General features: G+C 34.3%; 1 protein-coding gene across 1 annotated transcript in view; it reads right to left on the bottom strand.

The window, feature by feature from the left end:
• LOC129227277 (bcl-2-related ovarian killer protein-like) overlaps nt 1–14,955 on the bottom strand; it is a 231,172-nt gene that overhangs the window by 198,010 nt on the left and 18,207 nt on the right. Inside the window, exon 2 of the mRNA XM_054861801.1 lies at nt 1,332–2,639. Within this exon, the coding sequence (XP_054717776.1) occupies nt 1,332–1,762 (431 nt within the window). The 5' untranslated portion in view covers nt 1,763–2,639. The remainder of the gene's footprint in view (nt 1–1,331; nt 2,640–14,955) is intronic.

The following is a 14,955-nucleotide window of genomic DNA, read 5'->3' as shown; positions in this document are numbered from 1 at the left end:
ATTTGTTTAAAGCTAGCGAAATTTAGCTTCAACCTTATTGGTGATAATGTTTGTATAAGCACCATTAAATTGGTAAAACTTGTCACCAGTAAGACGATTCTAGCTGAAGTTTGCTACACTCTAAAAAAAAAAAAAAACTTCGAAACGTTCCTGGAAATTAATGGATATCTAATGTGCCTAACTTCTGCCAGTAACAAATCTGGTAAAATCCAGGAAAGTTTCCCGAACGTAGTAATATTCCTGAAATTAACCTATAATCTTTTCGAAAAGAATCAGAAACTTTTCCAAACAAAGCCAGTCATAAAGTAAAAAAAACAACGTTAAAAAAAAAGCACAAATTTGCGAATTACAGCAGACACGTGTTTCGGCGTTACAGGGAACGCCTTTTTCAATGGAAAAAGTAATGAGCTTATGGATGAAAAGACATCCGACAAAAGCTTTCAACGGAAACTTGTATATGTATATAGTAATAGCTAGGTGCCTTCCTGATGCCCCGGGAAAGTTCCTAAAGCAACTGCTGCCCAATCTAAGACGGAATTGCAAGTAGTTCCTTGAAAGCTACAATATCCGGAGACTGCATTGGAGCTCAGCCAGTCCGGAGAGGCCTAAACTAAAAAAGTCTAATACAATTTTAGACTGCTTTAGATGATAAAAATGTTTTTCACTACAATGTAAAATCGACATTTCTGAAACTTGTTGCGATTCAGGAAACCTTTTTAGCAAAAAAACTTGGTTCTCAAAACTGGTGTAACGTGCTTTGAAATCTCGGAACGTTATATTACCCGGAAGTATTCCGAATTTTTTACCGCGTGGATTCAAACAACTTCTTGATCATAGAGTAAAGAAATTTACCAAGAGGTCCCCACCCAGGTCCCGTTTATGGTGATAAGAAGATGAACTTGAAGCTGGAATCATGGGATACAGTGGTGTAATGATGAGTGGGGTTATGATAACATGGTTGCTTCACGAGAATAGTTTTCACCAATCTCACGAAGGGACCGAATAATGTAGCTGCCGGATTGGTCCGCATTTTAATTCATGTTTTCAATGCAATTTAAAAACCGTGCTTCATAAACTTGCAACAATATCGAAGTTTAAATTAACTACCAATTGAGATTCAGTAATGGAATGTTTTGAATAAAAATGTATCTCAAGATATTTAGCAAGAGCTAAGGATCTTGGGATACAGAGGGGCAACTTCCGGCTTCAATTCCTTCGTAAACGGCGCCTCTCAGCGTAATTTCTTTACTCGGTTCTTGATGAAACATGGAAATTCATTTTCAACAGTTTGTAGTAAAAATAGATTTGGATGCGTAATATTTAACACTTACCTCAACTCGTTTGCAATTTCCGCAGTATTCGAGCTACAGGCAAGATTGCTCACGCTCTTGAGCCTTTGAAGTCCCAGTTTTTTGTGAACTGCGGAACAGGACCGCAGCTTTGATCTCAAGTATCTCCCACAAAGACTTTTGGCTTGGTTGACAACATCTTGTTGGGACACAGGACTTCGCCAACCTATCGTGGTCGACAGACGGTGGCCAACAACTTGTCCAACTTGGCTGAATTTCCTGCGGCGTAGAATGGAATCTTTCGTGGTTTCAGCATTGGCGGCATAAACTGATAAGGATGGTCTTGGGTAGATGACAGGTAAACTGTACTTTCTAGGCCTGCCCATTGAAGGCGGAGCCAATGTCATAGGTCTGTTGGCAGAACCATTTGCCGTTGGCGATATAGCCATTTTGTCCAATTTTGAATAACTCATTTAGTTCTAGGAACACATTATCGGGTGAAATGTATGAAGAGTTCAAAAACTTCAATGTCAAGATCTAAGCTTCATTCCGAAATACGGAACAAAACTGATGGAATGTAATTTTATTCTTTTAGGAACACTGGTAGATTGAAAAATGCTAAATAACTTAGTATGAAATAAATAGTGTGCAGCAATAATAATCAAGAGATGTTTCTGAATAGCATTGAATTTCAACTTTCGTCATGAAGAAAATCGCCAGAAGCTTTTCAGCACTCAGACTTCAACAGACATACCATGACTGAACTTGAAAATTTCCTTTAAGACAAAATTTTCAAACAAATTCATTTCTCTTGAGTAAAAACGTTACGATGACTAGAAAATTACTGCAAATGTCAAAAATGAAATAAATATAAATTTCTGCAATATTTCATTCAAAACTCAATAATCCTAATGAATGAATTTCAGCAATGGTGTGATGTAAAAAAAAAAAACAAATACAGGAAAGGTACACAGATTTTTTAGATTACGCAAAGAAATTACAACACAGTTGACCTTAAAGGAGAGAAAGGTGAGCTGAACCTATTGTTCCGTAACCGAATTGTCAGTTCCTTTCCCACATTTTTTGCTACTCTTTTGCGGTCTCATTCACATTCTTTAAAAGTTACTGTACAATAGAAAACTGACATAATTTTTCTCATCTTCTCATCGTTCTTCATCCAGAGATTTGGAAAGTTTACGATGCGTGAAAATAAATCTGAATTGCTTCAATAGGTGAAAAGATGGTAATGTGGTTTCTAAGCACATTACATTCATTTTTCAGTTGTTTTATTTTCGTTTCATGTCCTTGAAGAACAATCGTCTTTATCAAAGCATGTGATTCAGATCAAACCTAAAAAGAAAATTAGCACAATTATAATTATAAACGTGGGAATAAAGTACAAAACTTCCAATTTTTTCCAATAATTAGTAATAAGCAATCATTATCAATCAAATTGTTTCATGTGACAGTCAGTCCATAACTATCATGAAATCATTTTTTGTTGTCATTAGTAAATATCCGAGTACGAAATGAAGTACAAGAGTAACGTAGAAGAATAGAACCGCTGGATATCGCACTCAGATTTTAGCTATTTCATTTTACTTCCTTGTACAAACTAATTGGCTGTAAATAAATGATGCCACACTTTTTTTCCACTTTTTGACCCCCTCTCACTTTTGTGATAATGTGCCACATTCGCTTTATCCCCATATCACATGTCACGCTATTTTTCACATACATATTCTCATAAAAAAATATGATGTCCCACTTCTTGTCACCCCGTATTTCCCAAAGTCACAAATTGTCACACTTCCATGAACTCCCCTCCCTTCAAAAAGTGACATCATTTGAGGACGGCCCCTAAGTTGTCTAACCTAGCAAACAATATCGACATTTTTGCTCTGCTTGTTTCAGAATAAAAACTTTGGGGATGTCCATGAAGGATGTCACACTTATTTAAATTTTTGGATCCCCTCTCCCCTTTGTCAAAATTGTCACACATCACCTTATCCCCCCCCTTTTGTCACATGTATCGCAAATTTTTAGAAACATATTCTTAAACAAATTCGTGATGTTACACCTCTTAGCCCATCCCCCTTGTCACTAACTCACAATTTCATCATGCCCCTTCCCCCTCAAAGCTCGACATCATTTGTGGATATCCCCTTTCAAAAAATTCGATTCCGCAAAATTAATGAGTATAGACTTAGTGCAAGATTCGAAAAACTCACACGAGAATACATCAAACAAATAATGCTGGGAGATTCATTTTACCCAATCCCTGAACACGAAAACGAGAATCGAAAAGAGTAGCAACTTCGGATAAATAACAGATATGACTATTTCGAGTCCTTTATCGGGCCACTCGACAATAACTCCACTAAAACTCGTTTCTATCTCTCTACTCTATTCCATGATGCGTTTGAAACTCCCCGAATCCTGCGTGGGATTCACGAAGGCAGCAATCGATTTCTGTCCAGTATGCAGATCGAGTGCAGAACTAATTTCCTGCTAGACTCTCACAGAAACTACTCATTTTCTCGAGTTTTATTCTGGCTTAGAGAAAGATCTTTTCTTGAGACAACGCAGACTTGGCATGCCTTTTCAGGACGTTACCACCTAGGAAACTAAATGACGTCATCTCTTGTCTTTTAATATTCAACCATTTTCCGCCCAAGAGATATCAGTAGAAATCATCGCCAGCTCAATATGAATTCAAGTGATTTTCAAGAGTGAATCGCTATATATTATTGATACTAAATTGTAAAAACGTAATTACTGTTTGACCGTGGATTGTATGGGATTGGCAAGCATCCAGTTAAGGCGATTCCATCTGAATAAGGGGGGAAAATAAAAATTTTATGCGCGTATTTGAATGAGACTGCTTAATTTAGGCTAACATACATCTGCAAAATCTGACATCCCTGAAAACTAATAGATGCTTCCATTTCCGCATGTAAACCGGATGTTTGCCTTTCCATACAATCCGTGGTTAGACAGTATTGCTATTGTGAGTTTTCCTAACATAAGTATGCAAAATTCAAATGGTATAAAAATTTAAAAGTTATACATATCCATGTATATGTAGAACTATAGGCAAATAGTTCAAACAAAAACTTAGAATCACTGAATTCTATTGCTGAAGCGATAGGCAGCAAATGCAAATTTGAGCGATTTTGTAGAGTGAAACACCGAGTACAGTTTTACAACGTCTTATTATCCGGACTACCTGGTACCGAAAGCAACCCGGGTGATTAAAAATCCGCAAAATCTGAGTAGTATGGGTATCCAAAAGCAAAGCAAATCCTTAAATAAGCAGACTTACCGTTCATTCCGCCAAAAAAAAATCAAATTTTTAGCAAAATAACATAGCATTGTTAAAGAAATTATAAAATATTAAAACAGTTTTTCAGATAATTTCTCAGCCGAAGAATTGATCCATTGCCTTCTGGTTCAAATACATATGTCGTATGAATAAAGCATGATCAATCTAGCGCAGGGCTATAACCAGAAATACGTTTTGGAGAGTGTACTTAGCCAGGGCTGCAGAGTCTGAAAGAAAATAGGCAACTCCGACAATTTTTTTTTTTTAATTTTTTTTTTATCCAGGTTTTTTTTTTCTATTTTTCTCTATTTCTTGATTCTTGGGGAAAGGGATAAAACCTCTAAAGATTGAAATCTCATTTTTTTTAATGAAATTTTTTCGTTGTATTTTATTGTAAACCTAAGATGCATACAACATTAGAAATTCAATTTAATAATCAAACTTTTCAATAGTTGCGATTTCAAAACTAAGATTACTTAAAAATCATATTTTAAAAAAATGAAAAGGATTAATTTGCTCCCCTTTAATGTTTAACAAATAGATGTTAATCAAATCGTGTGCTTTCAATTTTTAAAAGCTGTAGCTTGAAAAAAAAAAAAGCTTTTTTGCTAAGTCAAAAATTTTTTCTTAAGAGAGGGTGGTTCGCTCCGGGTGATACTCATCTGCTAGGTGACACTAAGTTAATTTCAGAACTTAAAAAATATATAAATACTTTAATTCTGAAAAAATTTCCCAATGAATCTTAAATTTTATTTCATCAATGAAATTTTAAACGAAAATAGGGCATTATATTGCAGAGAAAGGCTCACTCATTTATAAGTGTGGGCAAATTTTGCACTAAATGCGGCGCTATACAGTTTTGTACGCCGTACAGCTTTTTCACAGCTTTTTTTATACCTATAAGTCTTCTTCGCTCAATTTTTAATTTTATTGGCTGCTTTTGAATTAACCTCAATATGAAGATTTTAAAACTAACTACAAATTATTGAGTGTTATAACCAAGAAATTATTCTTATTTTATTTCCTACTTTTTAGTGAGAAGAAAGCTTATAGATATCGTCTTTTGATTTAAAAAAGATATATTTTTTCGGATCTTTTAGATTCGCGCTTTTGCGGCAACACTCATTTGAGTTTACCGAACACCCTCAGAAGTTTCCTCCCAAGCTACAAGACCCGATTTGCTCAAGGGATACGCTCCTTTTACTATTTTATAACTGAGATCGAAGTAAAAAATATGGTATCTCTACATAGTATAAAATGAAGTCTCCAAAAAGCGTCTGTGTGTTTGAACTCGCAAAACTCGAGAACTACCCAGCCGATTTTGCTGAAATTTTCACAGTTTGTTCCTTTAAGTCCTGAGAAGGTTTGCAGACCAGTTCAAAAACAATTCGATGAATAGTTTTTTTATTTTTATTTAGGCCCAATTTTCACATAAATTCTCAAATATGGGGGTGAAAAATTACTCGCAAATAGTAATATTACATATCGTTGGAAAGGGAAGAATTTTCCGCGTTCTACGCAATTTGTTCCAATGCTTTAAATTAATTGCGGTGGGAGTTTTTTATGTTTTTAGCCCGAATTTTTTTAGGCTTAGCTGAAATTTAGACACTACTTTCTTCATTAAATCCATCAATAAAAAGTGAAGGAATTGTTCCACAGTTTTCTTTTTGACAGCATTGGAAAGAGCTGTATTTTTTACTCCAGATCTAACACGACCTAAGGTCGAAAGTTTAACCCTCTATCTCCATTAGAAAAGAAGTTACAAGGGAATTAATTGAAGTTCAAAAATCTGTTCTCTATTCAAGTTTTTAACTATTTTATTTCGCGTTTCCACGGTACCGCTTTTTGAATTCATTGCTTATTTCCATCTTTCTCATTTTCAATTCTTAAACTTATTTTATTTCGTGTTTCCATGGTTACGCATTTTAAATCCATCTTTCTCATTTTATTTTAACTTCTTAAAAGTATTTTACACTCTGTCGTCATTGTTTGGCGAGAAAATTTTGCATGATGGTTTTTTTTCTTTCATTTAATCCTGGTTATTGAAGATACTTCACTTGACACAATGGTTTTTTTCAAGGTAGACTGGGCAAAGCCGGGCAATGCAGCTAGTTATTTTTATTTGAAAGTGATTACTTGAAAATTAAATGCCACAAAACCGTTTGCTGACAGCTGCTATTAGTTAAAGGAAAAACAAGCAAACTAGAGGATGGCGGGGCGTAGGTAGCTATTACAGAAAGTTCGATAAGCAATCAAGCTAGCTGGTTGCCAATGACAGTTATTTTCTTATTAGAAGGTCTTTATACATGTAATAGTCAAACCAATTGGTAGTCAGTTTTTAAAAAATGCTAGGAGAGCCAGTGAGTAGAAAAAAAATAACCAGAAAAAATACCAGAAAAAAATAAACGTGGAGTCGGCCTGTTTTCTAACGACTCTGATAACGAAATTGATAAATAAAAATAATAAAAATAAAATTGTAATACTAATTTATTCATCAAAAAAAAATTTTTTTTTTTGGAATCGTTTTGAAACACTTCGGACAGGGTTTGAACCCTAAAAGCCCTCCCCGTAAATACGGCCCTGATCTAACACTTTATTGTTGTAGTTCAGCTGTAGTGGTATTAGAGTACCATAACTTAATGTGCAATCTTTTCAGGAGCTGTACTTTTAATCAAAATCAAAAAGGAACATTCGGCGTACTCATAGTTACGTTCTTGCTTTTATAATTTAACATTATCTTAGTGGCCATTTTTTTTTTAAAGCTACAAATTTGATCCGAATAAACGAAGTTCTACTGTTACTACTGACACCGAATCCTCACATTAATAATAGCCGATGATCCAGTAACTCCAGTAACGCGCGTGTTTCAACAATGAAACTCACGCCACGGCATGATAATTTGATAATGTGATTAGATAGAGTTTAACATGCAGGGAAAGGCTTTATTGTGACAAGGCTGAACTCGATCCGGTGACTTAACTGTTTTACTGGTAAGACTCATTTTAGGAGAATGAAGAAACGCAAAAATAAAACAACAAACGACAACAAAGACCGCTATCTACTGGAGTTATAGTCCAGTCAATGAGTGCTCAAAACAGGGGTGTAGCGTGCATGGAATATGCGATAATTTTTGACTTCAGAATATTGTTAGGAATAGTTAGTAAGTAAACATACTAAAAGTCCCCGACCCTGGGGGGGGGGGGGTGAGCTAAAGGTGGGAGGGAGGAGGGAAGAAAATTTTGGGTTTTTCGAGAAAATGTCAAAAACGGCGGAAAAAATGCGTTTAAAATAAAAATTCAAGTTAAATAAATTTACTATGAAACTGTTTCTACACATATGTGTCAAATTTCAAATACTTTTCCGGGTATACGTTACGAAAAATCGATGATTTTCGGAAAAATTCTCTCTTTTTGTCAAACATTTGCTCCTAGTGCTTACCAGAATCAGTATTCATGAAAATTGTCAATGACAAAGTTGTAGAGCTTTAAATTTCCTTCAATTTGATATGCTACTTTGTTATATTTTATTCAACCATTCAAAAGTTGCAGAATTTCAAACACGCACTTTCATGGCACAAAATGGAACACTTGCTATTCAGAAATTTCAAACCGACTCGAAAGGATCGCGCTCTACCTCTTTCTTCAATGAATTTGACAATCCTGATGGACAATAAAGAAGTATTTGTGGATTACTACAACTTAAATGATGTTTCAGGGTTAGGGGGGGTGGTCGTAAAATTGTGATAAGGGGGAGGGAAAGAGTAAGAAGTGTGACATCAAGCATTTTTTAATACGAATATGTTTATGAAAAGTACTTTGTGACAAATGAGGAGGGGGTCAAAATGTTGAGGAGAAGTGTAACATCATTTATGAACAGCCCCTGACCAAGAAATCGGACGAAGATTTGCAGAACTACGTTTATGCAATATGAATTAGCTCCATACCCATTGCATTATTTAACGAAAGGGAACTGAGGAAGTGCAGGAAGCCAGCATTTCCACAATAAGAAATTTCTTAGAAATAATTAATAAGTAAATATACGAAAAGTCCCCGAGGCTGGGGTGGGGGCAGGGAAGTTAAAGGTGGGAAGGGGGAGCCAAATTTTGAGGTTTTCGATTATATCTCGGAAACGGCAGGAAAAATGTATTCTGAATAAAAGTAAAAGTTAACTAAATTTATTGTGAAATTGTTTTCATACATATATGTCACACTTTCAGTGTTATTTTAGGTACGCGTTCTTGAAAACCAATACTTTTCGAAAAAAAAAAAATATCTCGTTCTTTTTGTCTCAGAGTGTCTGTGCTAAGCAGGCGCTCGTGGGATCTTGTGCAACAATCATGTGACAAGGATCCTGATGGTTTTCTGTGTCTTGAAAAACCCACCTGCTAAACACTTGAACTGCAGATTCAAACCTGATACCGAAGATATACGAAGCCTATGCCCAATCACAGCGACACCCAGCTGACAAGCAATCAAAAACTATGAAGTTCTAGCATGTACTCAATTTCGTTATTCTTATTGAAATGAATATGTGACGCTATAGCAGGATAATGAAAATTTTAATAATAGAAATAAGGTAAATGTAACTGACCGGCAGCACCTTTTTGAAATTATAGTTTTTACTACATTATTATTAATCATATTTTGAAAGTGTTTATATGGAATATGAACTGACAGTAATTAGAAAACGAAAATATCATCTTTAAGGTGTCATCTTGATTATCTTCTGAGGCGGAAGGGTCATGTCACCAGCAGTGGAAAAGTTGTTCTTAGAAATTGGTAATGATGGATGCCATTGTCGTCTCATTCGTCCTGGATAAATATTTTGATTCCGCTGTTGCAACTGCCCATGCAATGCAAGATTACGACAGAGTAGTCTAACGATGATTTTCTACAAGTGACTTCCTGGTCACTTGTCGAAAAGTAATCTGTCCAAATCATCTTCCAGGGTCCGTCAGGAGCAACATCCGATTCCGAGAGTTTCAGCACAAGTTAGTCATTCCTCCTTTCCCAAATCCCCAATCCAGTATTTCACAAGTTCCTAGCTATAGGTTAACTTGATGGTACGGCAATGTTAGAGATCAGTCTTGATGTTTGCATCTACTTTGATAAATGCTATGTAATGGAACTCATTGAGATACTTTTCTGTGGTTAGAGCACCATGCCATGAGAAATAGATATGACCCCAGAAACCTCAATGGATTCAGGGGAAGAAGAACTGTTGATAAATACCTTAGATACATGTTGTATGATTTTAGATTTCTGACAAAATGTTGTGATCAGTTGAGGATTCAGCTATCAAGAGGGCAACCAGGAGAACTTCCTCTCAAATGATAGCTACCGAAGAATTTCGCCATATGATGATAGCCGTCTTCGCAATGTCAACATCACCTAAAGCTCGGAGCGTATTTGTCTCGTTTTTCATCAGCTTCATCATTAGCTGACTGTTATTATGAAAGTTGGACAGAAACCTTCTTGTTTGACTGTCGTTTCAATTTTCTAACTGACGTTGATGTCCATATGGTTTATACAGTCGTCTCTTTTTGCCTAACAGTTTTGTAGACTAGGTATCCTCAATAACAACAAATTCAAATTTAATTAAATCAATGTCGATATCAATTTCCTTAAACAGTATGTATAATGCTGACTTTCTGCACATCCTCAGTCCACCAATTCATACTGCATATACGTAATTTTGCAAATCTTCGTCCGATTCCTTGTTAAAGGACTGTGTGTGTGTCTATAAATAATGTCACACTTTTTTTCAATATTTTTAACTCGCTAACCTCCCTTATTTCCCTCTGTCACAAAGTTGTTTTACAAGCTACTTTTCATAAACATATTCGCATTAAAAAATGCTTGATTTCACCCCTCTTTCCTTCCCCCTTGTCACAAAACCGCAATTTCACGACCCCCCCCCCCTCCACACACACACCTTAAACATTATTTAAGGGGGTCCGGGACACATTTTGAAAATTTTTTTATTATGTACTTTAGAGTTTTGAAATTTTTTGAACTCATTCATCATTTATTTAATAAGCAAAATCATAACATAAATATGAAAAAAAATTATTTTTTTATTTAAATTTAATTAGTTTTTTTCAAAAAAAAATGGGGTTGCTTTAAATTGCTATAACTCAAAATATTGTTGGTCAATTTTCAATTTTTTTTCAAAAAAGTATGCACAAATATCTAAGCTTTAATTTTTATTCGGCGATTTTAAAAATATTGATTCAATAAAAAATAAAAAATATTTGAAGAAAAATTTCGAAAAATTCGAAGATACTTTTTAAAAAAAAATCATAATTTTTGCAGTAAACTTTTTTTTCAAATTCGCCGAATAAAAATTAAAGTAAATTGCTTGAAAAAGATATGCTCCAAGTTTCATTACTTTATCTCTATCGGTTCCTGACTTATAAGAGTTTGAATGCAAGAAATCGGGAAAAATTGCATCATGGAGAAAAACGCGTTTAAAGTTTCAAAGTTATGTACACATTTGTTAGATGCATGCAACAAAAATAACTATAACTTTCGTTCTATTTAAGGTAGAAACAAGATTCAAACGTCCTCTTAAGCAGAAAAAAACGGAGCAATTTTTCAAATTAAAAAAAAAAAAAAATGCAAAATTTGAGGATTTTTGTGTCCCGGACCCCCTTAAGTTGTAGTAATCCACAAACACTTCTTTATTGTCCGTCAGGATTGTCGAATTCATTGAAGAAAGAGGAAGAGAGCGATCCTTTCGAGTAGGTTCGAAATTTCTGAATGGCAAGTATTCTATTTTGTGCCATGAAAGTGCGTGTTTGAAATTCTGCAACTTTTGATTGGTTGAATAAAATATAACAAAGTAGCATATCAAATTGAAGGAAATTTAAAGCTCTACAACTTTGTCATTGACAAGTTTCATAAATACTGATCCTGGGAGGCACTAGGAGCAAATGTTTGACAAAAAGGGAGAATTTTTTCGAAAATCATCGATTTTTCATAACATATACTCAGAAAATTATTGGAAATTTGACAAATATGTGTAGAAACAGTTTCATAGTAACTTTATTTAGCTTGAATCTTTATTTTAAACTCATTTTTTATACCGTTTCCGACGTTTTCTCGAAAAACCCAAAACTTTCTTCCCCCTCCCTCCCACCTTTAGCTCACCCCCCCAGGGTCGGGGGACTTTTAGTATGTTTATTTCCTAACTACCCCTAACAATATTCTGAAGTCAAAAATTATCGCATATTCCATGCACGCTACAATGTGTTCATTGACAAGACTATTTAGGATTATTCCACTGGAGTTAGAGTAAAAATTTAAACTAACAAAATATCATCAAACAAGCAATTGTTGCTTTCAAATGTAGAAGAGTAGAAGTAATTTTCACCCATCATACTTTGACGAGCGGCTTTCTAGTATAATAAGAAATCTGATCGCAATAAAGTTTTATAACGTAACAGCAAAACGTAAAACATTGTAAGCAAAAATATGAATGAAAAATCAAAGTGAAATCATAAAAGGAAGAATAGCAACGTTTATACCATTAATAAAGTAACAGAATGTGGGGTATAGCCGAGCAAAGTGATCCAGTAAAATACTTTTAGTTTAGAGCGCCGTTTCTCAAGTAATATTTTCTCTTTGTTCGTAAAAAAGAACTTGAATCCAGTCAAAAAATAAAAGGCTCTAAGATCAAGGTATATTATACAAATCATTTTCAAAATTTGATACCCATATTGTAATTCTTTGTTGTTATAAAAAAAACATTTTACAATTATAAAATGATAAAGGTTTGGCAATTTACATTTTAAGTAGAAATGAAGATCTTCTCATGTCCAGTGCATAAACTTATTTAAATAATATTAGTCACGTTTTGATTTTAAATGTTTGATACAAATTGTCAAGTGCACGTGGAGCAAAGTGAATGGGCAATAAGGTGAAATAGTTTACTTCGTCTATTCATTCATTCATTTATTATTAAAGCACCAAGTATTCATTTAATAATTAAAAACATAAGGTTAATTCAAAAAATAATAATTCTCTTGTTTACTAATTCATTTACTTATTGTCTTATTCATTCAGTATTTTATTCACTCATTCTTGTTCTAAAATATTAATCAATTCATTTATTCGTTTATTGTATCATTATTTATTCATTTATTCATTCATTCGCTTATTTATTCACTCATTCGATGAAGGGGAAAAACAAATCGAAAATATTTCATTGAAAACATATTTATTAATTCTTTTGCTCCACCCCCCCCCCATTATGGGACAAAGTGACCCCCTCCCCTTTTTCAGGTACAAGTTTAGTGCCAAAAATGAAAACAATAATTCCATGAAAGTTATAGTAAAATCCATAGTTCTTTCTCTATGACTGAAATTTCCAGTTTGTTCAGTTTGAAAAAGATAAGTTATCTTAACTATTTCACTTGGCCCTAAATTACCCTACTGGTAAATGCTCTTCTAATCGATGAGCATCTCATTACCGAAAAAAAAATTCAAAGAAAAGTTTTCATGTTTCCTTTTAAAGGAAGAAAAAGAAAAAAGAAAAAAAACAGGCATTTAAATGTAACCGAGGAAAAATATGTTCAGAATTTTTTTTAAATATGATCAATTTAGATAAGGTCTTTTCCCATATGAAATGTGATGCTAAACAAGCCTTTAACAACACAAATTGACTTATCAAAGCAGGAAAGAAAATGAGGAATAAAGTCATTTTTATTCAAAAAACTACATAAAATGTTTTTAAAATCTTATTTGCTTTTCGTTTGTTCGTAAAGGAATTGCGAATGTAAATTAGGAATGAACAAAAGAAGCGAGACTCCCTTTTAAGAAAAAAATTTACTACACAAAAATAACGAAAATATTTTTGGTTTCTATGAATTTATAACATAGAAACCAAAGGGGAGGATCTAAAAGATCACACAAAATGTTTTAATCCAGAGGTTTTTACTCGAAAGCTACACCTCAAACTAAGAATCAGGTGGTCCAGAATACAAATAATATTTAAATGTTTTTAGATAGCATGAGAAAGCAAGAAGAAATACAGAAAATTACAAACAAACAATCGTTGTTGTCATTACTACATGTGTCATTTTATTGATAAGAAATTTCCCGTTTTTTTTTTTTGAGAAACCAATTTCTGACTATATGGCCTCGAAAAAACAAGAATCAATTAAAATATCGAATGACGATGATCGTTTCTTTTCTTTTTTTTTTTTGGAAGATCTCACTATAGTCGAACTCTCTTGTAACAAGAGCGAAGTAACCACGATATTTGCTCGTTGCAAACGAGTGTTCATAAAAACTGGTCTCGTGAAAAAAATCATAGTCATTTTTATATTTCTATATAGTACCAAAGAAGTTGGTTGCTTGCTTTGTTCTGCCTTGTGGTCGTTTTTTTTTTTTTTTTTTTTGCTGTTTTCGAGGAACGTGTACCCCAAAAGACCCCCCATTGTCGTCCGTGGCTCAGAGACAGACTGACCCGCCCTGCCCATGTACCCTTGCGCCCTCAAGCTTAAAAACATTTTTTAAACTTTTTCCTTTTTAAAAATTTATCTTATTTTACATTTTGGAGCTACTTCCCCCTTTTGTTTTTCTTTTTTGCGCTCACAAACCTGTGCGACTTCACTTCGCTTTTTTTTTCTTTCATTAAACTTGTAAACCTGTGTACCATCTTTTTTCTTTTGTTTTTTCTTTTTTCTTCCCCCCCCCCCTCCTTTTTTTACACCTTCTGGAGGCCAAGGATGGCGCCCTCTTGCGGGAGCTAGTCCGCCCTGCTGTGGCTTCAAAATAGTTAGCAGTTTTTCTGTACTTTTTAGAATCCCTTGAGTATGTCGAGGGCCGTTGTTCTCAGGATTTATGTCTTATTTATAACTTTCGGCTGAATTCAAAATTCCTATGGAATTTTTCCAAAAATAAGATAATATTTTCTGAGGTGGAAATCAGCAGGAATTTTACGAAATGCAAAAACTTTGCTCGCTTTAAGCTGGGTTTACTCGTTAATAGCGAGTTATGTTCCCATAGACTTAACATTGTACCAACTAAATCTATTTGATTTCCTCGCTAAATCCGAGTTTTCGTTAAATCCGGGCTCGTTATAAGCTAGTTCGACTGTATATATTATTCGACTTGTAACACCGAACCTAACAACGGTTCGGAACGCGGAATATGGAACGCGGTTCGTAGGTTGGGCATCGCTGTTTTAAGCAACGGAAAGACAACATAAATTTATAGGCCTTTATACAACATGCATGATAACCACAAAAAATATTTTCCCTCAGTTTAGTTACAGCAGAAATTTTGTTTCGAGGAAAAAGGGAAGATAAAAATATGATCGTTAGTTTGTTTACAT

Source organism: Uloborus diversus, chromosome 8 (genome assembly GCF_026930045.1).
Source record: "Uloborus diversus isolate 005 chromosome 8, Udiv.v.3.1, whole genome shotgun sequence".
Taxonomy (NCBI): Eukaryota; Metazoa; Arthropoda; class Arachnida; order Araneae; family Uloboridae; genus Uloborus; species Uloborus diversus.
Note: the sequence above shows the minus strand (reverse complement) of the source record. Positions and strands in the feature narration are given on the sequence as shown.